The sequence below is a fragment of the Dipodomys merriami genome, unplaced genomic scaffold, assembly GCF_024711535.1.
Source record: "Dipodomys merriami isolate MVZ:Mamm:240054 unplaced genomic scaffold, mDipMer1.0.p SCAF_5, whole genome shotgun sequence".
NCBI lineage: Eukaryota > Metazoa > Chordata > Mammalia > Rodentia > Heteromyidae > Dipodomys > Dipodomys merriami.
The window spans coordinates 39,362,233-39,389,161 of NW_027206068.1; the positions used below are offsets into that span (position 1 = coordinate 39,362,233).

The 26,929-nt window shown below is 35.9% G+C and overlaps 1 protein-coding gene across 1 annotated transcript; it reads left to right on the forward strand.

Moving 5' to 3' along the window:
- The first annotated feature begins 714 nt into the window (after window positions 1-714).
- Window positions 715-25,557, forward strand: Gtpbp10 (GTP binding protein 10). The gene is made up of 10 exons (XM_069996432.1): window positions 715-789; window positions 3,558-3,751; window positions 4,708-4,799; window positions 5,264-5,408; window positions 6,423-6,496; window positions 10,604-10,656; window positions 12,707-12,814; window positions 13,589-13,666; window positions 17,976-18,099; window positions 19,972-25,557. The coding sequence occupies exons 1-10, from the start codon at window positions 757-759 to the stop codon at window positions 20,178-20,180; spliced, it is 1,110 nt and encodes a 369-aa protein (XP_069852533.1). The 5' UTR covers window positions 715-756; the 3' UTR covers window positions 20,181-25,557.
- The last annotated feature ends 1,372 nt before the right edge of the window (window positions 25,558-26,929 follow it).

Sequence of the window (26,929 nt, forward strand, 5' to 3'; positions counted from 1 at the left end):
AAAGCCAGCCCGGGCAGGAAAGTCCATGAAACTCTTATCTCCAATAACCACTAGAAACCCGGAAGTGGCGCTGTGGCTCAAGGGGTGGAGTGCTAGCCTTGAGCTGAAGAGCTGAGGGACAGCGCCCAGGCCCGGTGACAAAGAAGAAAGAAAGAACGAAAGAAAGAAAAAGAAAGAAAGAAAGAAAGAAAGAAAGAAAGAAAGAAAGAAAGAAAGAAAGAAAGAAAGAAAGAAAGAAAGAAAAGAAAGGAAGGAAGGAAGGAAGGAAGGAAGGAAGGAAAGAAGTCCTCCATCATTGCTAAGTCCTCCGGAGCCGCTGGTCAGGGCGGCTAAGGCTTAGGGATACTTCCAGAAGATTCGGGGCATTCTTCCTCCCTCCGATTTTGTTTTGGAGTAAAGGTAATTTAAGTTCGATTTTTGGAGACTTCCTTTTTTCACTCTTTGATTCAAAATTTTCATTCCCGAGGCGCCTGCTCTGCTTCCCACGGTCAGTGGGTGCACTGCTGCCAGGTGTGTCCAGCTCTTAACTCCCCGGCTCGGCTGCCAAACACAAGCCTCCTTCTTCTGCCTCCAAAGGCAGAGAAGCCGGAACCCAGATCCGACTCCAGAAGCTCGCGCGCCTCTCACAGCCCGCGCGCTAGCACCACGCATGCGCCAGCCTTCGTCCGGGAGAGGGGCGGGGAGTCGGGTCGGCGTCCAGCGGTGACGTAGAAACAGAGCGCCGTACGGAAGAGGCTGTCCTGGTCGGGAGCCGTCATGGTGCACTGCAGCGGCGGGTTGTTCAGAAAGGTCCGTACCGGTGCTCCGGTCCCGGCTGGGCATCCTGTGCGCCCCTCGCACCCTCCCCGGCTCTTTCCTCGGTCGGGACCGTTTTTCCCGCTGGGTTTTACCGTCCGCCCGCCGCCCCAGGCGGGGTGCTCGCCCTCGGGGGCGGACGGGGGTCTCAGCCCCTCGCGTGTGGGGCTTTGTTTGGGGGATGGTGGGCGAGGGTCTTCGGGGGCGCCGCGTGCTCTGAGACGACGGCCTGGGGCACTTACCTGCCGGGTACACACGAAGTGCAGCGTACGTGGAGCATTGGGGCTCTCGCTCTGTTCCGCTTATATGTTGTGGATATTTCTTATAAGTCTTGCGCGCCCGTGCACTTCGTGTTTGCTTTTTGGTCGGTTGTGGTGCTTGAACTCAGGGCCTGGGCGCATTAGGGTTTATGGGGACATTTCTGCCCCAGCTGGCTTTGAACAGTGATCCTCAGATCTCACCCTCCTGAGTAGCTAGGATTACAGGCGTTTGCCACCGGCACCCAGCTTCTAGTACACATCTTAAAGTTTTTCTGACGAATATCAGATACCAAGAGTGTGTATTGATGGCTAAAAAATTTAGTGTTAGTACAGTATCTTAAGATCATTTCCATAAAAACTGACAACTAGGGCTGGGAAGGTGGCTCAGTGGTAGAGTGCTTGCCTTGCATGCCTGAGGCCCTGGATTCGATTCCTCAGCACCACATAAGCAAAAAGAAAAAAGCTGGAAGTGGCGCTGTGGCTCAAGTGGTAGAGCGCTCGCCTTGAGCTAAAGAGCACAGGGACAGCGCCCAAGCCCAGAGTTCAAGCCCCACAAGGAGACCAGTGGGCATCATAATTGTACCACTGTGAGACACTCCTTTTATGTGAGGCTCCAAAACTTGAGTCTGGTGAACACAAAAGTTTTGTGAGTCTGATGAACACAAGAGTTTTTTTGTTTTGTTTTGTTTTTTTAAGCTGGGTGCCGGTGGCTCACGCCTGTAATCCTAGCTACTCGGGAGGCTGAGATCTGAGGATCGAGGTTCAAAGCCAGCACGGGCAGGAAAGTCCGTGAGACTCTTATCTCCAATAAACTCAAAAACTGGAAGTGGTGCTGTGGCTCAAGAGATAGAGTGCTCTACTTGAGCTGAATTGCTGAGGGAGGCGCCCAGACCCAGAGTTCAAGCCCCACTACTCACCAAAAGAAAAAAAAAAAAAAAAAGTCAAGCATTGAACAGAAAATGTAAGGGCCTTCCTCAGTTAATTAGAATGGTCAGTGTTTCAATTTCAAGATTTCCTAGACTGAACTGGTATCGATTAAGAAATTATTTTAATAGCCTTGGAGGTTCGTTCAGTGAGGAAAACAAGCACTAAACATAGTGTAAGATATCATAATGATACTTGTATAATCAAACTGCTAGGAAAGCCAGAAAATTTATGGTGTTTGGCAGGCTGCCAGTGTTCTGCTGGCTGCCTATGGCTCATGCCTGTAATTCTAGCTTCTCAGGAGGCTGAGATATGAAAATCAGCATTTGAAGCCACTCTAGATAAGAAAGTCCATGAGACTTAACCCAATTCACCAAGAAAAGCCAGAAGTAGAATTGTGGCTCCAGTGATAGAGTGCTAGCCCTGAGCAAAAAAGCTAAGGGACAGCCAACAGGCCCTGAGTTCAAGTTCCAGTACCAGTACAAAGGAAGAAAAAAGCTTCCAATACACTCTCAAATTATGGAACCATGTTTGGTTTCATTACTTGAAAGAACATTGAGGTTATGGCATTCAGGTAGGTTTATGATAGAAAATAACAAGTGCCTTCCTAAATAGAGGAAAAGCAGCAGCATGATATAGAGTGAGGCAGTACATCATGTAGAAAGAGCAAATAGGGACAGGACAATGGGAAAGGTTTAGAGAGGCAGTACATCATGTAGAAAGAGCAAATAGGGACAGGACAATGGAAAAGGTTGAACAAATGAAAATGACACTGGAAAGGTAGAGTAAGGACTTTGAATATAGTATTGTAAATTTGAAATAGTGAAACCATGATGGTTTATGAATAGAGGAGAAACATCAAATTCTTAAAAAAAAATAGCATTTGACAGCAAGATGGAGGAAGCATTAAGGAAGGAATGAATAGTCACTGGAAGATCATTTAGGAGTTAATATGCTGGTCAAGGTTCTCCAGCACAGTACAGGAAAGGAGAGAGGGCTTCTGGGAAAGAAATGGATATCTGCTGTCTCAATGATTAGCTGATCCTATTTTTTGAGGGAACATTGGAGAAACAAATTTAGGAAGGTTTATTTGTGTGTTAACATTTTCTTTATGAGGTAACTATTTTCCATTCAGTTGATAGCCACCAAGTTATATGTTTGGAGGGGTTGAGAATATAAAGTACAGGTCTTTCAGTTGCTTTAAACTACTACTTCAGTTGCTTTAACCACTTCCCAATAAGTTCCAACAGATCAGATATAGAAAGTATCTCAATTAAATGATAGTTACTAGTAAAGACTGAAACCACCCAATATAGAAAGTTCCAAATGAAAAAAGGACCAAGATCAGAGACCTGGTTGATAAGTAGAACAATAATTAAACATTGAAAAACAATACCATAAAAGAGATAAATGGAAAAAAGAGGTAACATTAAGTGAGCTAAGAAAAATCTATATACATGGCATGTATATAGATTATTGATTCTTTGCTAAATGAAATCTTGGTGGAATGAAACTAGGACTTCTAAGTTGATTAATGTATTTGGTATACAAATATTTTCTCTTTTTTCTCTTTTTAAGTATGGAAAATTCATTGATAAGCTAAGAGTCTTCACCAAGGGAGGAAGTGGTGGAATGGGTTATCCTCGTTTAGGTGGAGAAGGTGGAAAAGGTGGTGATGTCTGGGTTGTAGCACACAAAAGAATGACATTAAGACAACTGAAAGACAAATACCCTCAGAAACGGTTTGTGGCTGGAGAAGGAGCAAACAGTCGGTAAGTGCTTAGTGAATGACTTGGATTTTCTAAAATCAAACACTTAGAAAAAAAACCTGTCTCCCAGTGTGCACCTGTATTCTTCTTTGTACTTCTGTAAAAGCAGAAAATAATTTGAATCTTTACTATTCTAACATTATCCTTGGCAACCTCTAAGAAACCTCTCTTAGATTTGGTTATGTAATTGCTTAGCACCACCATTAAAAAAAATAGTCACACAAAAAATGAATGATAATTCGTCACCCAGAGATAATTACAATTAAGTTTTCCACACTTTCTAAGATGTTTATGCATGGTAACACAATGTAGTTGTAATATATTGTATATATGTATATAAAATCAGACACAAAAGGAAAATGAGAATATACCATTTTACATTATCTTACATAATAGCTTTTTTCATGACATTATTCAACATGCTACATAATATTGCAGTACTGGGATTAACATTGTATCATTTGGTTTGTGTTTGTTTTATTTTCTGTCATAGCCATAATGTAATACCCTTACGTAAAGATCTTTCATATAGTTGATTTTTTAAAAAATACAGTTCTAGACTTGCAACTACTAAGTTAGAAGTTTATATCAATGTATTTCCTTATGAGCAGTTTGAGAGTAGACGTTATAAGTACTTATTGTCAAGCTTCATTAGTTAGATTTTCTAGTTTTTTTTTCCTCTAGCTTTTTTGTTTTGTAACAGTAGTTTTCATTTGAGATGTTCAGTATATTAGCTTGGTAACTTAAGTCATTACCAGTTATATAATATACAGTAGTTAAAATAAAGTTGATAGGGATAATTTTAGTTTTTCTTTAGTATTTGACTATTTAACATCTGCATAGATAGCATGGCTGATTACTGTTCTTTGTAAACTATTATATTTGCTTAAAGTCTAAATCATTTCATTTAGTGGGTTTTTCTTAATTTAGGATTTTTGTTTCGTTTTGTTTTTTGATAGGGTCAATGCCTTGAAAGGCTCCAAAGGAAAAGACTGTGAAATCCCTGTTCCTGTGGGTATTTCAGTAACTGATGAAAATGGTAAAATTATAGGTGAGTATATTGGTTGAGGGTTTTGGGCATAACTTAGCTTGAATTTTAGGAAAAAAATTTAGCACCAATAATTTTAGCTGCTAATTTATTTAAAAAACTTACTAAAATGCATATAAAATTTATTTAAAATTTACTGCTAGGTTTTAGATACACTACTATTTGATTTTAAACCATATAACTAGTCTTTTTTCAACTGATTGCAAAAGTGGTTTTTCTAGGATCATATTTTTAATTAATTAATTAGTGATAGTGCTAAAAGCCTAGCCTAGGGCCCTAAGTATGTTGCGAAAGCAATTTTTGCCGTTACCCTCCCCCCCAACCACAGGGTGAGACTTAAATTTCATTTTGTGGTTTAGTCTTTCAATTTTATAAGTTTGAATGCTTTTCCAAATAATTTCTGAAAGAAAAATACCATATTATTGATTTCATTGATCTTTGCTATATTTTCTCTCCTTCTTTTAAAGGAGAACTCAACAAAGAGGAAGACAGAATTTTGGTAGCTGAAGGTGGCCTTGGTGGTAAATTACTTACAAATTTCCTACCTTTGAAAGGCCAGAAAAGAACAATTTACCTTGACTTAAAACTGATAGCTGATGTTGGCCTAGTAGGGTAAGCACTATTCATGTTTTTAGTATACTTTCAGGGAGATAGTTCATGAAGAAGCATGCATGTCAATAGTAATTTGAGGCTAGAATTCATTTGGAATTATAAACTTTGTCATGAGTGACCCTTGGACAGAGAAGGACTTGGGAACCATCTGTCACTACTCACCCTGCAGTCAAAAATCTGCATATAACTTTTGAATCCACCCAGATTGAATTAATAGCATTCCTCTTATTAACTAGAAACCTTACAGATAATATGAAGTCAACACATGTTGTATATATGGTGAAAAATGTGCAAGAACTTTTACTTTAAAATGGATTCTTCTTGAGAGAAGAAATGGCTACAAAATTATTACAGTAGCTTAATATATGCCCAATTTATTATGTAGCTATGTTATAATGCCACATCTTTATATTTGCTTACACATGTCTTGACTTCAGGTAGCACTAGGTATGGTAATGATTAACTTTGTTTGTCAGCTTTATTAGATTGGAAGGCATCTAGGAGATCAGTAAATCACACCACTACATATGTCTGGTAGGACATTTCCAGAGAGAATTAAGTGTGGCAGCTCTGCTGCAAATGTGGGGAGCAACATCCATACATTGATGGCCTAGACGGAATAAAAAGGAGACAGGAGAAAACCCAGGAGTGCACACATTCTCTCTTTTGTCCCTCGCTGTCTGTCCAGCTCACATCTGTCTGCTCTGTTCTGCTCACCTAATCATAGTGGACTGATACCTCTGAAAATATGAGCCTAAATAGATCTGTTCAAATCTGTTCTTCCCTCAAGTTGTTTGTATCAGACATTTTTATCATAGTGACAATAAATCTAATACCAAAATTGATACCAGGCATATTAAGTATACATTCTACCACTGACTACATCCCAGAGTTCAACTTTTAATCCCAGATACATTTAAGAAGCCTATTTCTTGAATTGCTGTGATTCAGAAATAAGCAACATTTAGTAATATGGTATTTACTGTAATGTATAGCCACATTTACTTATTTCAGATTCCCAAATGCTGGAAAATCCTCTTTGCTAAGTCAGGTTTCTCGTGCAAAACCGGCGATTGCAGATTATGCATGTAAGTATAACTTGTGTATTTTTTGTGTGGAAGCAGATTGTGTGTGTGTGTGTGTGTGTGTGTGTACACTGGTTCTGGGGCTTGTGTGTGTGTGTGTGTGTATACACTGGTACTGGTTCTGGGGCGTGTGTGTGTGTGTGTGTGTGTGTGTGTGTGTGTGTGTGTGTGTGTGTGTGTGTGTGTGTGTGTGTGTGTGTACACTGGTTCTGGGGCTTGAACTGAAGGCATTGTCCTTGTGCTTTTGTGCTCAAAGCTAGTGCTCGGTCACTTAGCCACAACTCCAGTTCTGGCTTTTTGGTGGTTCATTGGAGACAAAAATCTTACAGACTTTTCTGCCTGGTTTGGCTTCAAACTGCAATCCTCAGATCTCTAGCTCCTGAATAACTAGGATTACAGACATAAGCTATCAGTGCCCAGTGGTAGGCTTTTAATTTTGTGTGTGTGTGTGTGTGTGTGTGCGTGCGTGCGTGCGTGCGTGTGCGCACGTGCGCGTTTACCTATATTGGGACTTGGAGACTGATGGTTCTCTACCACTTGGACCACAGCTCTACTTCTGGCTTTTTTGTTAATTAACTAGAGATAAGAGAAAAGATAGACTTTTATGCCCAGGGAAGATTTTTGAAGACCTAATTTTCACTGAGTTTAAATAAAATTGACAGTTTGGAGGTGTCCTAATTTTGAAACTTTTAGGAATTGGGAAGATTAATTTGACAATTGTAGAAACTAGATGAGCTATAATAGAAACTTAGAGTTGAGGGCTGGGAAGGTGGCTCAGTGGTAGAGTGATTGCCTTGCATGCATGAGGCACTGGGTTCCATTCCTCAGCACCGCATAAGCAGAAAAAGCTCGAAGTGGCTCTGTGGCTCAAGAGGTAGAGTGCTAGCCTTGATCTGAAGAGCTGAGGAACAGCACCCAAGGCCAGAGTTCAAGCCCCACGCCTGACCCCCCCCCCAAAAAAAAAAAAAAGAGTTGAGAGTTCATAAAAGAAAAAAAAAAGAGCTGAGAATTAAGGTTTAGTGAGCCCGTGGGACTTTAAGGCCATGCTCCAGGGAATGGCCCTTATTTTCCCAGGGAGCGGCTACTTTATTATTCTTTGAGGCCCTAATCAGGCCAGCCTCCCCAGCCTTTTCTTCTCAAATGGGACCTAGCTGAAGATAAGCAATAAGGCCACACAGATTCAAGGTAACCAATGAAGATCCTCTTGCAAAGAAACTTTATTTAAGTAAAATAGACTTGAAGGTTATGACACTAGATGAGTTAACTCTGAGATTGAAACAATAATATGAGATAGACTCAAAAATACCTGAGAGAAGACTGGGTAAATAATGTGTTGAGACATTGGGCTGACCACAGGGACATTTTATGAATTGAGAAAATGTATAGTGATTTTCTCTACCAAATTCATTGATGATTTAGATAAAAGAGGCACTATTTTCTTCATACTTTCATCCAAGCCTGGAAGTGAACTTTTTAAAGTAGAACATTCTGTAAGTCATCGGTTTGAATTTCTGCTTGGTGATAATAGATAGAGTCTGAGATGAGTGGAAGATAAATCTACCTTGTCCCAGTGTTTAAGTGCAGCTTTAACAAGGATAACTTAAAGTTTGTTCTTAATGGTTCAAATAATTTCCAAACACACAAAAAGTTCATAGTTAATGGTTCAGTGCTCATTCAAAAAAACCAAGAGGAATGCAGCTATCCAGGGCTATATTGAACAGCTTAAAAAGAGTTGGCTTTACAGTTAGTACCTTAAAATTAATCAGGATGAACTAAATGACTTTATCACTCAACTTGACAAGTAGTAGAAGTTATGCTGTATACCATTCTAGTTCTCCAGCCAGTAACAGTAAAAGTCTGACAGTATAAGTCTCAAGCTTTACCCTCAAGTACCAGCAGGCCTACATCTTCTGAGTCGATAGCAGACAGAGGGCAAAAGTAAAGACTGCAGTCTTCTAGCAAATGGACAAAAACAGTGGCTCTTTTACTCATAGGTTACCTGGCTCTGAATGTCCCAGGAAAGATAACACTGCTGAGGGTTACCTTCTCTAGGGGATGATAAATAAGGTATCCAACAGCTAGGAGAGAACTAGAAGGAGGTAATAATTACATAAACCACCTCAGTGTAGAATATGAAAATATGGATTATCCCATGAATGTGAAAACTCACATTACTCATTTGACACTGATTCTAAACATTACCCTCAAGAATAGAGCAGTGAGTGGGTAAAGTAACTCAGCTATGGGTCCTCTCATATTCAAAATGGTTTAGGCACAAGTATAAATGAACAGAGAAGAAACTGCAAAAAATTAATCATGCTTTTTCATAATTTGCCTTTGTGAGTATATGTTTTTATGTAGTTTTCTTTAATTTCTCTTTACTTCAATACCTCTGCTGCTTGAAAATTTAACAATGTTTTTTACTTATATGAGTTAATGTGAAATTGTAAATGAGTCTTTCTTTAAAGTATAACACAATGAAGCCGGGCGCTGGTGGCTCACGCCTGTAATCCTAGCTACTCAGGAGGCTGAGATCTGAGGATCGCGGTTCAAAGCCAGCCCGGGCAGGAGAGACCGTGAGACTCCTATCTCCAACAAACCACCAGAAAACCGGAAGTGGCGCTGTAGCTCAAGTGGTAGAGCGCTCGCCTTGAGCTGAAGAGCTGAGGGACAGCGCCCAGGCCCAGAGTTCAAGCCCCACGGCCGACAAAAAAAAAAAAAAAAAAAAAAAGTATAACACAATGATATCTATGTATTGTCATCTGTAGAACCTGTGCAAGAATATACTTACTTATGCTATTAATATTTTTATGTCATTCAGACTTTTGAGATGGATTTTTTTTTAATCAAAAAAGTTGGATTTTATGGAAGTCCTATAGTAGTATTAGTGTTAGTTTTTCTGCTATATGTCTGTGTATTTATCTTCATGTAACTGTTAAATAAATTAATTCACTTACTCAGTTTTTATGAACTGTTATTAATGTATATTGTTCTATGACTCCAGTATATCTTTTTTTTTTTTTTTTGTCGGTCGTGGGGCTTGAACTCTGGGCCTGGGCGCTGTCCCTCAGCTCTTCAGCTCAAGGCAAGCGCTCTACCACTTGAGCTACAGCGCCACTTCCGGTTTTCTGGTGGTTTATTGGAGATAAGAGTCTCAGGGTCTCTCCTGCCCGGGTTGGCTTTGAACCTGGATCCTCAGATCTCAGCCTCCTGAGTAGCTAGGATTACAGGCGTGAGCCACCAGCGCCGGGCTGACTCCAGTATATCTTAACGGTATTGACCAAACCTACAGATTTTTATTGTAAATACATCCCTTCTCAAAAAGAACCTGCTGTTATATTTAAGCTCTTGCCATTACTAAACAAAAAGAATGACATATACTGGGAAAAGAAAATAAGAAATTGGTCTAATTAAGTTAGACTAATTGAGAAATTAATCTCTATTCAGTAGAGTTATTTTGAACAAATTAGTATAAATTTCCTGTTCAGTGTTAGTTATATATATAGGAATGTTAAGAATAGAAAAGGAAAAGCAAAAGGGTCGTTAGAAAGCAACTAATTAGTACGTATGGCTTAAAATAAGGCAACATGAAAAAGGACTAGAATTTTACCTGTAGATTCTGTGATGGAAATCTAAATTGTGAGCCCCCTAATATACCATTCTCTATAAGTATACACACAGACACAGACACAGACATACACACGCACACACGCACATCTATTTTGTTTCAAGTATATGTGAACAAAATAATTATAGCTTCCATTTAAACAAATTAAAAAGTCTGAATTAAACTATTCACACAACATAAGAATTTATTCTATATATAATCTTAAGAGTATTGAGGGGCTGGGAAGGTGGCTCAGTGGTAGAGCGCTTGCCTTGCATGCCTGAGGCCCTGGGTTCGATTCCTTAGCACCACATAAACAAAAAGAGAAAGCCGGAAGTGGCACTGTGACTCAAATGGTAGAGCGCTAGCCTTGAGCTGAAAAGCTGAGGGACAGCGCCCAGGCCCAGAGTTCAGGCCCACGATGGACCCCACCCCCCCAAAAAAAAAAAGTATTGAGACAGCTTTTATTCCTAGTCTTAACTGATCATTGTTTTTCCTTTCAGTTACAACATTAAAGCCTGAACTTGGAAAGATTATGTACAGTGACTTCAAACAGGTATTTTAAAACACTTGATTAAAAGACTAAATACTTTGTTTTGGTATAGAACTTTATAATATTTGCCTGTTTCTGAGGGGATAAAGTAATGAGGTTTGTTCTATAAATAAAACTATGATTAAATTAATTCTGCTCTCCACTGTCATGAGTAAAATGCATAAAAGAATTTAATTTCTTGGGCTGGAGAAATGACTAAAGTGGTAGATAGAGGCCTTCTTAGCAAGTACAAGGCTGAGTTCAATCTCTAGTCTCTCACTCAAAAAAAATTAGAAACGAATCAATTATTCTTCCAAATGTGTGTCCAATATGTAGTTACCATATTGTTTCTACATTGTGTCTTCCTTAATTTCTGTTTCTTCTCAATTCAGATTTGTATTTTATTAACATTGGATTATTGATCTCCATTCAATTTCTAAAGTTTGGAAATGATTTTTTGCATTTTTATTTTTAGAAGACAGTTTTATGAAATTTTCATCTCATCCACTTACTAAAATTTATTTTTATGGATCGCATGGTAGTGGCTCATGCTTATAGTTCTAGCTACTGAGGAGGCTGAGGTTTGAGAATCTAAAGGAAAGTCTATGAGAGCAAAAGAGCTCAGTGACAACATCCAGGCCTTCAGGACCACTACATGTGTGCACCTGCACGCACATACACACACACACACATTTTTTTTCCTTTATAAGGAAGAATTGTAGAGTTGCTTTTTTTTGTATATACAAAATGTATATACATAATATAATTCACAATATGCACAATATAAAATGTATATACACAGTGATGTTTATAGCAACTTTATTAATTTATAACTACTGGAAGTTGGAAACAATTATGATATCTTTCAGTACATGAATGGATTTATGTATCCATTCCTATCCATAAAATAGAATATTCAGTTCAAAAACTAAATGTGCTCTCAAGCCTTGAAAGTTACAAAAAGTGAAAGAAACCAGTCTGATTAGTCTACACATTGTATAATTCTAATCAGTTGACATTGGCAAAAGCAAAATTAGAGAAAAGCAGAAAGAGCAGTGGTTTGCAGGGCATGGGAGGAAGGAGTGATAAACGGGTAGAATCGAGAGGTTATTTTTTATTTTTTTATTTTTATTTTTTGGGTCCCGTCGTGGGGCCTGAGCTCTGGGCCTGGGCATTGTCCTTCAGCTCTTCAGCTCAAGGCTAGTGCTTTACCACTTGAGCCACAGCGCTACTTCCGGCTTTTTTCTTTTTGCTTATATGGTGCTGAGGAATCTAACCCAGGGCCTCAGGCATGCAAGGCAAGCGCTCTACCACTGAGCTACCTTCCCAGCCCGAGAGGTTGTTTTTTTTAGGTGGATATATACATTGAAAAAAATCAGCAGAGAACCTTTAAAGGAAATCTCAGGACATGAGACTTCTTTTACTCAATGGTTATGGTTTATAGTGACTTTCAAAAAGCTCAAGTATAGAGTGATGGTTTATAATTCTTACCACCTTCAAAAGAGTTTAGGAATACTGCATTCTGCTATCTTGAAATACTAGTGAATATGCTGGTATAATATCAGGAAAGGAACAATGATGCCATTTCAAAAAATAAATTTGGAACTTTAAGCAGATACACTTAGTAAATGTTTACTGAATATTATAATATCCATGTAAACTTTAATGAATTCAGGTAGTGAAAGTTATAATTTTACAAAAAAGTCCATCATAAATAATAAATTTATGGAATTACAGGCTTATGTGATTAGTTACTTTGGAATTAATAAATGCTATACCAGTCCCTCAGATCTACAGATGGTTGGACTCATAAATTTAAGTAAAACAATATTTGGTAACGAAGGACTTTTTATTCCATATATATATATAGTGTGTGTATATAGATGTATATATATATATATATACATCTATATACACACATACAATATGTAGCTAAAAAGGTATCCTATTTTTCAAAATATAGTAGGAATCATAAATTAGAAACTGTTTATATTTGAAATAACATGAAAATGTTGGAGTATAATTGAGCTGTGGTTTTCATGTATGTTTCTTTTTCATCTTAACTTGGTATTAGATATCAGTAGCTGATCTCCCAGGTTTGATAGAAGGAGCACATAAGAACAAAGGAATGGGCCACAAATTCCTCAAGCATATAGAGAGAACAAGACAACTACTCTTTGTTGTAAGTCATATGTGTACTAGTGTGATATTCAAATGAATGGACCTATTTTCTCAGGAATGTTTTATAAGTGTAATTTAAAGACAAAATACTCTTATGTTACCTCATTTTTTCATCAGTAATGAACGGCATATATCTTATGTTGATGCAATAAGATTATATTGCATTGTGCCATAGCTATTCTCAGATGTTCACTCACTGATCAAAATCACTTTATAATACATTTCTCAGTATAATATCTCCATCATTAAGTCTGACTATAGTAGTATAATTTCACTTTCTAAGTCTGTTTATAGGGGAACAACTATGGCAGGTAATCAGTAGTCATGGGGATGGAAATGTCAGTATTACTACATTTAGTTTGGTCGTACTTGTCAAGATTTAATTCCTTAAGATTTCTGCATACTATTATGTTATTTAGTCTCTTTAGTTTTTTCTCTTTTATTGGTATTGCTTGAGTTACATATGAGATTGTCTATATTATTAAAAATTGACTTCTATATACTAGATTCTCATTAAGTAATACTAAGTAATATTAAGTAATATTATGAAAATTCATCATGAATAACACGTTTATGGAAGTACAGGCTTATATTATTAGTAATTTGAAAGTAATTTAGTAATCTTGACACCTCGGTTTCTGTTACTTGTTTTTAATTGTGAAAATTTAGTAGACTGTAGTTTGAGAAATTGTTTTAGCTTGAAAGAATACTTCCTAGCAATATATAGAAATATATAACCATTTTTATGTTAAAGACTGTCTCTTCTCTTTTTTAGGTTGATGTTCTTGGATTTCAGCTTTCTTCCCAAACTCAGTACAGAACTGCCTTTGAAACTGTAATGCTACTTACAAAAGTAGGTGCTTTGTTTTTCTGTGTTTTATAGCTAACATTGTAAGGTCTGCTCCTGAATGGCGAGCAGACTCCACCCTCCTCACAGCAAAGTCTCCACCCAGTACCTGCGTTACCTAGGCAACTGGCACACCTGGAAGAGGTCACATCTGTATCCGCTCAGGTCACATCTGGATTCAATGTGGCCACACCTTCCCCCCCTCCCCCCCCTAGATAAGGCCTAGCTCAGGCCCAGATGCTCTCTTTCCCAGGTCTCTTTCCCAGGTCTTTCCCTGGCCTTTCCCATCCGCTTGGAGGGTCAACATGGCCTGGTGCCAGCCAGAACAATAAATAAACCTCCCCCTTACCTGAATACCACGTGTGTGGTGTGGTTTTTACTCGGTTACCTCTTTTTAAAAACCTAACAAACATCCTTTACGTAACATTGTAATTCACCTTTTTAAGATTTTTATATCCTTAAATATTTTTATAATCTCAATTATAATTTTTTAGCTGATTTAAGGTTGATATCTGATTCTTCAGCATTCACTGCTCCTCAAAGTATTGAAATAGTTAAAACTTTTCCCAACTTCCAAATCCATTACTTTGTACATTTTATCTTGCTTCAATTTTGACATGTGTATTTCTTCTTGAAACATTCTTCATTTTTGGCTTGATGAACCTTAGATACTTTTCCTACTTTCTAGACTGTTTCTTAGTCTACTTTTTGCTCATCTGGCTTGGGAAATGCAGTCTTCTTAATCTTAGTCTGCTCACTGATGGAGTCACTGTGCCTGGCTCTCAGTCTACATTTCAGTCTCTTTTCTGATTCTCTTCTTATTTGTTGTCTTCTTTTTTCTTTTCTTAGATTTGATTTCTTTTGTAGTATTGAGTTCACTCAGGGCTTTCCTGCAAGGCAGGAACTCTTCCCCTTGCACCTTACTCCATCCCTTTCTCTGCTTTAGTTATTATTTTGAATTTAAAAAATAACTTTTTGCCCAGCTAGACTGGACCATAATCCTCCTATTTATGTTTCCCACTTACCTGAGATGACACCAACTTTTTATTGGTTGAGATAGGATCTTGTAAACTTTTGCCTGGGTTAACCTTACACCACAGTTTTCCCAATCTCTACCTCCCAGGTAGTTTGGATTAATTACATGCATAAGCTATTGTGTCCAGTGTCCACTTATCCTTTAAATAATATTTAAATTTCTGTCCTAGCTATTGTACAGTCCTACCAATTCTCATTTCTTCAGTTACAATGAATATATATATATATAAAAGAATATATATTGTTACAAGATTCCAGATCTATATGTGACAACCTTTTGATTGTGCTTTGATATTTATTAGACATCTTTAATTGGATGTGTTATTAATATGCTTAGAATTAAACAAAAAAATTTCTTTACCTCCCTCTAGAATTTTCATTTAGTATGTAGCTAAAAATCTGGGAGGTATTCTTGATTCTGTTTTCTCACCATATGCATGAATCACTGTCAGCTGTATTTTCTGAATCTCTAAAAGCTATCTATACTTGTAATCATTATGCTCTCTCATATCATATCTGCCCCTGTCTGTTCTCCCCTGTCTTGCTTCCAGTTTTGCTTCTCTCCAGTCCATTTTTTCTGACAATACAAAGAATGGTCTTTGTAAAAGAGCCAAGCTCCTCTTTGTTCTGTTCAAAACAGGATTAAAGTTTAACCTGACCGTGGTCAGTGAGGTCTAGCAAATTTGGTTCCCTGCTTAGTAGCTCTTCTTCTCCTCCCCTACCTTTTTTTCTGCATTTTCTGCATTCTGTATTTTTCTGCACAGTATGAGGTTTCTTACCTTCAGAAGTGTGTAAGTCTTATTTGTTTTATCTTTAATGGATAATGGTGTGAATAATTATGTAGAGATTTTTGTGAAGACATAATGTTTTCATTTCTTTTAAATATATACCTAGAAGTAAAACTGCTGGTTTTATGTTAACTTGGTTCACATTTTGAGGAACTATCTAACTGCTTCCACATTGACTCAACCAGCAACGCTTGAGGGTTTCAATATTATATACCAATGTGAATGCGAGTTGTTTGATGTTTTTATTTTAACCATCTTGTTGGAATGCAGTATTATTTGATCTTTATTTGTATATTGCTTGTGATTGATATTGAGCATATTTTCATGTGTTTATAGCAATTTGTATGTCTTTAAAAGAAATGTTTATTCAGATTGTGTTTGCATGTGTAAACTAAATACATAAAAGTTGTATCCATCTAAGTTGTACTATATGTTTTGATACATGTATACATGAAATGTTTAAATCAGTTCAAACATACTTATTTCAAACATTTTTTCTTTATAGTAAAAATTTTGAAAGTCCTTTGTTGTATAAGCACACTAAAACTTTTCCCAATTTGAATTATAATTTATTATCCATTGATCAGCACCCCTCACTTTGATTCTGTCCCCTTCCTTATACTACCCAAACCTCTAGTATCCACCATTCTACTCTCAACTTCTTTGAGTTCAGCTCTTTTAGATTGCATATGAGTAAATCATGTGGTATTTGTATTTTCTTGGCATGTTTCATTTACAAAATGCTCTCCAGTTTCATCTGTTGCTGCAATTGTCATAATTTTATTCTTTCTTATTGCTGAATAGTTTTCTACTGTACATGTACTGTGTATTCTTTTCCCTTTCTTTTTTTTTTTAACCAGTCCTGGGGCTTGAGCTCCAGGCCAAGATCCTAGTAGTTAGGATTACAGGCATGAGCTACTGATGGCCAACTTTACTGTGATTTTCTGTGTGTATGTATGTGTATGTGTTTGCTGGTTCTTGGGCTTGAACTCTGGGCCTGGGCACTATCCCTGAGCTTCTTTTGCTTAAGGTGAGTACTCTACCACTTGAGCCAAAATATCACTTATGGCTTTTTTGAATAGTTTATTGAAGATAAGAGTCTCATAGACTTTCCTGCTTGGACTGACTTTGAACCACAATCCTCTGATCTCAGCCTTCAGAGTATCTGGGATTACAGGTGTGAGCCAACAGTGCCTGGCCATTTACTCTGTATTTTTTTTTAATCCATTCAGTTATATTATATTATATTATATTTATTTTATATATTTATATATAAAAATTTATATATTTATATTATATTAATTATATTATATTATTTTTATTTCTTGACAATTATGAATAGAGTTATAATGAACATATATGTATGTATTTTTTTTGTTTCTTCAGTGTACTTATTTCATTTTCTTTGGATTTACACACAGTAGGGTAATTGCTGGATCTTACAGTAGTTCTATTTATAAATTTTTTAGTAACCTCCACAGTTTTCTATAACTATAAGAATATACATTTCCACTAATAGTGTATAAGGATTTTGTTGCTATTGTTTTGGAAGTTCTAGGTCTTGAATCAGGAACTGGGCACTATCCCTGCTTTTTGCTCAAGGCTAGCTCTGTACCACTTGAGCCAGAGCTTCCACTTCCAGATTTTTGGTGGTTAATTGTAGATAAGAGTCTTCAACTTTAATGCCCAGGGTCGGCTTTGAATTGTGATCCTCAGAGTTTAGCCTCACGTGTAGCACTCGGCTGGATTTCTTTCTTTATACCCTTGAGAACATTGGTCACTGTTTGCCTTTTCTATAATAGCCATCTAAATTGATAACATTTTTCTCTTTTTTGTTTTGGCACTACTGGGAAATTGAACACTGTGCCTCATGCATACAAGACAAGCATTCTCAAATCATTACTGTAGTCCCTTTGTTTATATTGTTTTTGACACAAGATTTCAAAGACTGTCTACCTTTGCCTTGGCTGACCTTGTATTAATAATCTTCCCTTCTCCTGAGTAGCTAAGATTACAAACATGCTTTATCATGCTAGGCTAGATAAAATCTTATTGGGGTTTATTTACATTTTCCTGCCTATTGTTGTTGAGCAGAGAAGAAAGCTGTTTTTAAATTCTGACCAAGACTTATTTATCTACCTTGTAAAAATTTTCTTCCTTTTTTTTTTTTTTTGGCTTGTGATTTTGGATTATGTCTAAGAAAGTTGCTAAGTTCATGATTATAAAGATTTTAGTACATGAGTTTTTTTTCTCCAAGGTTATTGTTTTTGACAACTTTTTAATGAAATCCAGATATCTGTATTTGGCTCCATACATAAATCAACTGTCTCTAGGTAGTCAAGTGGGCTAACATTATTCAAATGACTTAACCAGAAGTATTTTCTGAAGCTCCTTTGTTAGTTCTATGGTTGTTGAGACTTACTGCATTTTTAGTGCAAAGAATGAGCTCTCTAGATCTTTCCATGTCTGGTTTTTCTTCTTTTTATTTAAAGGAGTTGGAGTTGTACAAAGAAGAACTTCATGCAAAACCTGCACTCCTGGTCATTAATAAAATGGACTTGCCAGATGCCCAAGATAAATTTCATGAACTGATGTACCAACTCCAGAATCCTAAAGGTAAATCCTTCAATAATGTAATCCCAGTTTAATGAGCACTAACCATGTTAATGTTAAGTATTTCTAATCACTGGAAAAGAAATCTAATTGTTTCTGCTCTTAAAATCTGTGTGTGTGGGCTGGGAAGGTGACTCAGTGGTAGAGCGCTTGCCTTGCATGCCTGAGGCTCTGGGTTCGATTCCCCAGCACCACATAAGCAAAAAGAAAAAAAGCCAGAAGTGGCGCTGTGGCTCAAGTGGTAGAGCGCTAGCCTTGAGCTGAAGAGCTGAGGGACAGCGCCCAGGCCCAGAGTTCAGGCCCCACGACTGGACCCCCTCCCCCCCAAAAATAAATCTGTGTGTGTTTGAAGAAAACAACATATGCCATATAAAACATTACCAAATTCCAAAATATGTGTTATGGACTGTAAGCCTAAATGAGATACAAGAAAAGAAAGATTAATTTGATGAGAAATGGTTTGGCTTCATGAAGAAGCTCAACTGCAACTGGGTTCTTAAAGAGTATCTGTGACTTAGATAAAAGTTGGGGAAAGTCAGCATTTGTGAAGTCTTTCACTTTAACATATTTTACAAACTCTAGAATTTCAGTCCCCTAGTACACTAAGATAACAGATATGAGCCACCAGCACTTTGCTTGAAAAAAATCTTTTTAAAGAGAAGTGTTTTAGTTCTTTGGGTATGTGTGACATAGAACATTATATTCTATCACTAGTGACCATTAGAGAATACCTCTATCTTATGGTGATGGTGCTTCAGTTTACTGAGTATAATTCAGAACCTCATGTACAAGTAAGGAAAAGTATAAATAGTACTAGCTTCTCTTTTTATTGGTGGAGTAATAATTGGGGAAAATAGCTTATAGTGTACTTATAGAAGACAATACCAGAAAGTCCTTTGTCTCTGAAAATCTTTGCTCTAAGTAATTGCTTGTGCCAGAGCTATCCTTGAATTAATAAGTCATTCTTATGATCTACATCTTCACTAATACTGTTCATAGTTTTCATTCTTTTATACCATTTGCTTTATGAGTCATTAGTTCTGTTTGGTAGTTATTTTTTGTGAAGAAGAGTATTTTTAGAGGTGGTATCAGAAGTGAGGGCAATCCAAGAGTTTGTAGCTATTTGGGACCAACCAACTTAATTCTTGAGTTAACTTCTTCAGACTTTTTTGGTTTCTTAGAAAACAAGCTCAGCTTGTCTTATTTATCTAGATTTTCTGGTTTATATCATTGTTAATCCATCCAGTGACCTTGCTCTCCCCTTTCCCATTGCTGTGGTGGCAGAGAAAAGTTTTTTTAAAAAAGTGTAATATTTATTATTATTAACCTCTGAGAATAGTAGATTGTACCCATTTGAAGTGATATTCCTTGGACTATTCCTGCTCCCTCTTCCATTTTAAGTATGTTCATCTTGGCATCAATGATGATAAGCCTATACTTTGGGAACTCGACCAAAGAGAATGTTTCAAACTATAAATGACGTTATTTTTCTGAGAAACTACTTTTGGAGTAGCTGTGTTATTGACAGACACTTTATCGAACTCCCTCAAAAAGCAAAATTTATCAATTTCTGTAAGTACATCATCTGATTCAACTTGTATTTATTTTCACTTTGTTTTAAAACATACTCATCCAAAATAAATAAATAAAATATATTCAGCCAATACTTATTAAGAACTTACTGCATGCCAAGTGCCTTACCATTGTTATTACTAAAATTCAGAGGTTGTTGGAGCTTATTAAAGAAGGAAAAAAGGAAATTTAAAATGTTAGTTTTGGATTCCCTGCTTTATAAATCAAAACTCTAATACCAGCATAGTCTTGTCTTCATTTCAAGCACAGTGGAAATCTTCTTTACTTTTTTTTTTATTTCAGATTTCTTGCATCTATTTGAAAAAGAAATGATTCCAGAAAAGATTGTAGAGTTCCAACATGTCATCCCCATCTCTGCAATTACAGGAGAAGGAATTGAAGAATTAAAGAGTTGTATAAGGAAATCACTAGATGAACACACCAACCAAGAAAACGAAGCATATCATGAGAAACAGTTGCTTAATTTAAGAACTCTCAATACAGTCATTTAGTAGGCTGCCATTAAAACATGCTTTTACAAGTTCCAGAAAGGGTATTATTTAAATCTAGTAAAAAAGAGAATACTGTCTGGTCCTAAGAAAGAAATTCTGTTATTTTTAACAATATGGATGAACCTGGTATACATTGTGTTTAGTGATAAACCAAGCACAGGAAGATAAATACCACATGATTTAACTTCTATGAAGAATCTGAAAAGTTTGAACTGATAAAAACATTAGAATGATGGGTAGCAGAGACAGGGAGATGGGTTGGCAAGATATTAGTTAAAAGGTAAAGGGCTTCAGTTATTTTGAATAAATTATGTGGTACAGCATGCTATTTATAGTTACAACATTGTATCATATTTTGAAAGTTGGTAAGAAAGTTTTCTTACCACAAAAAAGAAATATCTAGGGACATGTATGTTAATTAGCTTGATTGAGCCATTCCAACAGTGTATACATACTTTACTTCAAAATGCCATGCTTAATATGATAAACATATATACTATTTGTGTGTTAATTAAAGGTGGCATTGAAGTTATATTAATTTGAAAGTTTTACCCCCTTTAGTATTATTACTAATGTTATATATGTCATCATTCAAGAACTATTGTGTGTGTATGTGTGTTTTTATGATACTAGAGTTTGAATTCAAGGCCTTGTACTTGCTAGGCCTAAGTCACATGGCAGACCTAGTAAACACTACTGCTTTTTAAATTATTCTTTATTGCTTCATAATGGAGTATATTAAAAGTAGAAATGCAACTAAGAACTAAAAATTGCATTTATAATCCTATAACAACACCCTTTGATATTCCTTTATGATGTTCCTACTGAGATCATTATTTTAAAATTATGTAAGAGGTTTCCCTAAATTATCATCAGAATGAGCCACTAAAGTTTGCTTTTGGGTCTGTCATGTCCCTGGTTGCACAAAATGTATAATGGCTCTCTTTTGTGAAGCATCTCAAATCCCTACATTTGAACACAATATTCAGTAACAATACAGATCATTGATAATACTTCAGAGAAACCAGCAAGCATTGTCTGAGATTTGAGCCCTGGGAAAAATTTTCTTTTTTATGTATCATAAGAATTTTATTTTTCAACTTTAGAAGAGACTGATGTATATGTCACAGTTTCTTATTTCCTATTATGTTTCATTTTCCACTTTTATATTTATTAAAGAGAAAATAATAGACATGATGACTTTACATAGTGTGAAACATCAGTATATTTGGGAGAGTTCACAATTTATAAATTTCTGCCTGGGTATGTAAAAATAATCACAAATAGGATTTTTTCCTATTTTTTTGGTAAAATGTACATATTAATTGTAAAAAAAATTCAAACAGTAGATAAAACCTATCGGAAAAAATATTTTCTTCTTTCTACATGAAGTCCCTACGTCCTTCCCAGAGAAAGTATTGTTAACAGTTTATGTTCTTGCAGAAAATTTTAATGTATGTATTTTGAACCCAACAAGAGTTAATTTATAAAGTTTCATGTTTTTTGTCTTTATTTTACAAAGTATCAAGTTGATGAGTTGTATTAGAAGTTATTTTGGAATTTAATACGTAATAGTGATTATGGCTATTCATTCTTGTGTACAGTGCAAATGTCATATTTTGGCCTTAAGGTTCTCCTGATTTGACAATGTGGCTGGCTTTTTAAAAGTATTATCACACTTTTGTTTTCTGTTTTCCTTTCCAGTCTCCTGTTCTAGTCTGAGACTATCCTTTCTTGTTCATATCTTGCTTTCCAGACCCTGTGTAGGATGTTCTTTATGCATTGTTGAAGAGAGCAGAAAGACCACCTGTCATTTTGGAGCTCACATTCCATAGCAGAAACCACAGAGAACTGCAATAACCTACTCCTTCTTTATATCATAAACTAAGAGTGGAGAAAAACATTTGGAACATACACTGATCACTGTGACCATATTTTATACTAGGTATGTTCCACATTTGCAGCTTCAATGTCTTTTAGTTTCAGATTGCCTGAATATAAACAAGTAGTGGTATAAGGACAGTTTTGTGCGATGATTGTCAAACATTCTGACATTGTAATCTTAATTTGTCCTACGACATAGTAATATTGACACTTTAGAGGATTCTGCTTCATCATCACAAATTGATGATCACAACTTTTCATAATTTGTTATATATTTGTTACATTACCATTTTCTGGTTGTTGAAAGTATACTCTATATATACTATATATCTTTCTGATCATTATTTGCATTCTAAACAAAAGATGGAAATTTCAGATTCTTTTCTGTTGTCTTCGATAAATATTTAGGACCGAGCCGGGTACCAGTGGCTCATGCCTGTAATCCTAGCTACCAAGGAGGCTGAGATCTGAAGATCACAATTACAAGCCAGCCCTGGCAGGAAAGTCTGTCAAACCCTTATCTCTAATAAAACTACTAGAAAAGGCCAGAAGTGGCACTGTGTCTTAGGGCAGAGCACTAACTTTGAGCACAAAGAGGCCCAAGGACAGTGCCCAGGCCTGGAGTTCAAGCCCTAGGTCTGGTGAAAAAAAAAGAAAGGAAGGAAGAAAGAAAAAGAAAGAAAGAAAAAGAAAGAAAGAAAGAAGAAGAAAGAAATAGGACCAGATGTGTAGCTAGCTCAGTGGTAGAGCACTTGCAGCACATACACCATGGGTTCTACCCCAGCGTTCCCTACAACACACTCTATATTTAACTTTAGACACTTACTTCAATGTAATGTTTTAACATTGCATATGCATTTTTTTCTTCATGCAAGTCTTTTTATCTTTCAAAATAAGTTTTTCAAAATATATGCTATATAGAATATTTATAGCATTTAATAACCAGACCATCAATATGCTGTGTACAACACATTTTTACTAAGTTCCAGTTGTTATTGTAAAGCTTGCCATGTATAAAGCTTTACAATGAGATACAAGTTTATTACTATCAGACACTTATTTGTCCAGTAACATTGTAATATGAAGTTCCATATAATTTTACCTAAAATATGCAAATTTCAGGATATCTGTTATATTGTGCTGTTGTGATATGCACTTGTGTTTTACTATAACAACAGAGATTAAGGCCAGAGAAATGTATCCTATGATTTCATCATTGTACACACATAGAATAAGTATACTTGTGTAGCCTACAATAGCTAACCTATCACTGGGTGATAGTCTAGGGTCACCACTGTAATCAGCCCTTGACTGAAACCTTATACATGATTGTATAATGTCTTGCTATTTATCACAGCAAGATAATTATTTTCTTTTAAATGGTTAACATGTACTACATACATCAGGAGAAAAGTCTGTTTTTGTAATTTAAAAAAAGGTCAAGGGTATTTTATTTCAAGATTTTTCTGATTCATTTTCATGTGTTTCTTTTGAGCTCAGTTGTTTGGCTCTGCAAAGATAATCAGAGTTCCTTTGAGGTAATTAATGAAATCTACAAGTTTTTGTTTCCTTGCCAAAAATGTGCATATGCACACAAAGTATTTTCTAAGCAGCTTTGTAGGTTCTGAAAAATCTTCAAATTAAATCCAGTTAACATAATTTAGTTAAGTTTCACCCATAAATCTAAAATGTAATGAAGGTACAACAAAAATGCTTCAGGGTCCAGAAATGTGGTTCAGTGGTAGAATGCTTTGATCACCAGCACTGAAGAAAAAACAAACCAGTAACAATAATGAGTCAAAGAAATATTTAAATACACTCACAAACTAGACGTTGATAAAGAAAAATATGTAATAATTTAAATACACAAAAGATAATTTGGTATAGAAATTTTGTTTACAAACAAATGGAATATTATGTACATTTTTAAATGCTTAAGAATATGTGAAATTTGTTTTAAATCTAGCCTTATAAAATAGGTAAATGGAAGAAATCCAGAGTTTTAGACTGAGTACATAGGTTGTGCTGGTGATCCAGATAATTTAAAATGTTAATATTGCCATAGGCTTTGCTGATGTGTTAAATACATGTCATGCACTAATTTATTTAAATAACTATAGTATATTGCCTTCTGATCATTTGTTATTTTTTTAAGTCCAGTAGGGCATACAAGAATCTTTTTAAAGAAAACCTTTTGAGAGTCTAAAATATTTTATTACTTGTATAGCCATTTAAAAACATGCTCTGCTTTACAAAATTTTGTAACTTGGCAATTAAGTCATAAATAAGTGTAGTTGAAAAAAATGTTGGCAGACATTTTACAAACAATTTTTACTTCAAAGTTAGTAATGAAAAATAAACATCTTACCTTTTTTGTCTTAAAGACATACATGTCTTGTTTTTTGTTTTTGTTTGGAGTGTGGCTAGTAGAAGGAAAATATTAGTGCAACATTTTTTCTTTGAGTGTCACTAGCTAGCTGAAAGAAAATAAAACCAAGTAGGTAATAGAAATGATGAAGAAAGAAGAGAGGTAATTTGAATGTTGGAAAGTTGTTGTATGTCCCTGGGTCATTCAAGGTAATAGATTGGGTCATTGTTTCAGTTGGTTATAGTAAGCATAAAAGGCCAAGGGCAATTTTAGCTACCATTTCTAATCATAACTGCCCAATAATCTTGGTAATTCTAATTAAAAATTATTTTTGCCATATGACAATTGCTTAATTAACAGTTGTTGGGTACTTGGGAGACTCCAGCGGCAGTAATCACCTTAGTGTGTATAATTAAGTGTTTATAATAAAGGTTAAATCCTGCAGAATGCCTAGTTACCAAGCTATGTGAAGCATAGCAGTCAGCTGAATCATGTCCTTGGAAATACTTGGAATTTGAAGAACAGGATATGCAGTTTATTTTGTGACTAATTTTGGAGCAATATATGACAAAGTAATTTTTCATATTGTAAACACTGAGTGCATTCAAAGTTGAAAGGACAAAAGCTTCTTTTATTCATGGCCCATATTCAAGAGTATTTTCCCAAAATTGCCAATATCTTCTGACAAATGAATTTTTCATTGGTTATCAAACATTATTGATATCATCTCTGTATAAAGAGCTTTAAGAAGAATGTGGTATAATTTTCTGATATTAAGAAATAGGACATAATTATGCAGCTAAAATGTAACTATTTACATATGATTTGCTAAAAATTGAGGGTTATGGAGAATATTTCAAATTAAGGACAAATATTGAGTAAAAGCTTTTGACTGGATAGATTTGAAGCATAGTTAATAATGGTAAATAAAAGCTCTTGGTCAACTGACTCCTTGTTGGGGAAATAAGTACTATATAATAGTAATTGAGTCTTAGTTTCATAACAAATCTTTCCAGGAAGAAGTACCATTTGGGATCAAGAGAAATGGTAAGGACAATACAATGAGTACTATAAAAATGTGAACCAGAAAAACTATTATTTTTCAAAGAACCATTCATGTTAAAATACCAAGTTCAAAACAGATTCTTTCAAAGTTTGTTATTGTTTCTAAACTGTAAGGAGAAAAGCCTAATGATAGTTATAGTCATATTTCAAACAAAAGTCTAAAATATTTGAAAGTCTTCATTTGTCTTACAGTAAATTCTATATAGTCCCTTTCTTTCCTCTTTACTATTATGTTTACTGAAGATTAGAAACAAATTGACTGTCATCTTACCTATTGCCTGATACACTGCCAATTCTTTATCATTTTGAAACCAGGTGCTCTTATTTATTGGAAATCATTACAGGAAGCGTTTCCCTCTTGCCTCTTTGTTCTTTTATTCCCTTGTTTGCTTTAATTGAGGCATAGTCTCACATTATTGTTTGAGAATGGTCTTAAAAGAGTTGGGCTCCTTCTGTTCCAGCCTGCTGAGACAGTGTGTCACCATGCCCAGTTCTACCTGACAGTTGCTTAACTTAATGTTTTCTTCCTTTATTCATAGGGCTGCTATAACAAAATACCACAAACTGGGTGGCTTAGATAAAACAAAAATTGCCTCTGGAGCCTAGAAGTCTAAAATGAAGGCATCGGTGGGACTGGGTACTTCTTAGGGCCGTGCGAGGATCCTGTTCTATGTGTGAATTCTAGTTTTTGATGGTTTGCTGACAGTATTTGGCAGTTTTTGGTTTGTACCTATACCACCCCAATCTCTGTCTTCATCTTCATGTAGTGTTCTCCTTGTGTGGATCTGTCTTCACATTTCTTTTTGTTCATCTCTTTTCTTCACATTTCGTTTTGTTAGGACATTAGTCATTGGATGAAAGCCTGTGCTAATGACCTCACTTTAACTTAATTAACTCTGTAATTACGTTAACGCTTAATTAGGGTGTATTTTGAGGTTGCTGGGGTTAGGTATATATATTTTCTTGTTTTTATTTTGAATTCCTTTCAAAGAGGATTTGTTAGAATAATCACCCGTAAATTCTTAAGCTTCAATACTTGTTAATATTTGCAGCATTTTCTGTATCTTTCTGTGAGGGTATATGTATGTTAATATAATTTAGAAAACGACATTTTAGCAGTTGTCGTTTCTTTTTTAATCATGTCAGTGCCGTATAGGAATAGTTTAATTCAAATACTCAGCTACAGAACCTCACTTTTAAGGAACGATTTATGTGGGCAGGTTAGTTTAAAATCCAACAACGAATGGTGTGTACAGTATTTCTCTTACCTTTCAAGGCAACTGTAAATTGCAGTTGTCTTTTTTCCCTAACATTTACAGATCAGCTCAGAGAGGTGCTCAGCCAGAGCCTTTTGCAGACCCAGGTTGCCTGGTTCTAGGATGAGCCTAGCTAAATACTTCTGTGGGAGAGGGGTCTGGATTTAAGATATTTT

Excerpts from the sequence above, each read along its gene's own strand:
- Gtpbp10 (XM_069996432.1), top strand. The coding sequence starts at position 757 with ATGGTGCACTGCAGCGGCGGGTTGTTCAGAAAG. Across the intron at positions 13,667-17,975 it reads CTGTAATGCTACTTACAAAA|GAGTTGGAGTTGTACAAAGA; the intron begins GTAGGTGCTTTG and ends TTTTATTTAAAG. Across the intron at positions 18,100-19,971 it reads CCAACTCCAGAATCCTAAAG|ATTTCTTGCATCTATTTGAA; the intron begins GTAAATCCTTCA and ends TTTTTATTTCAG.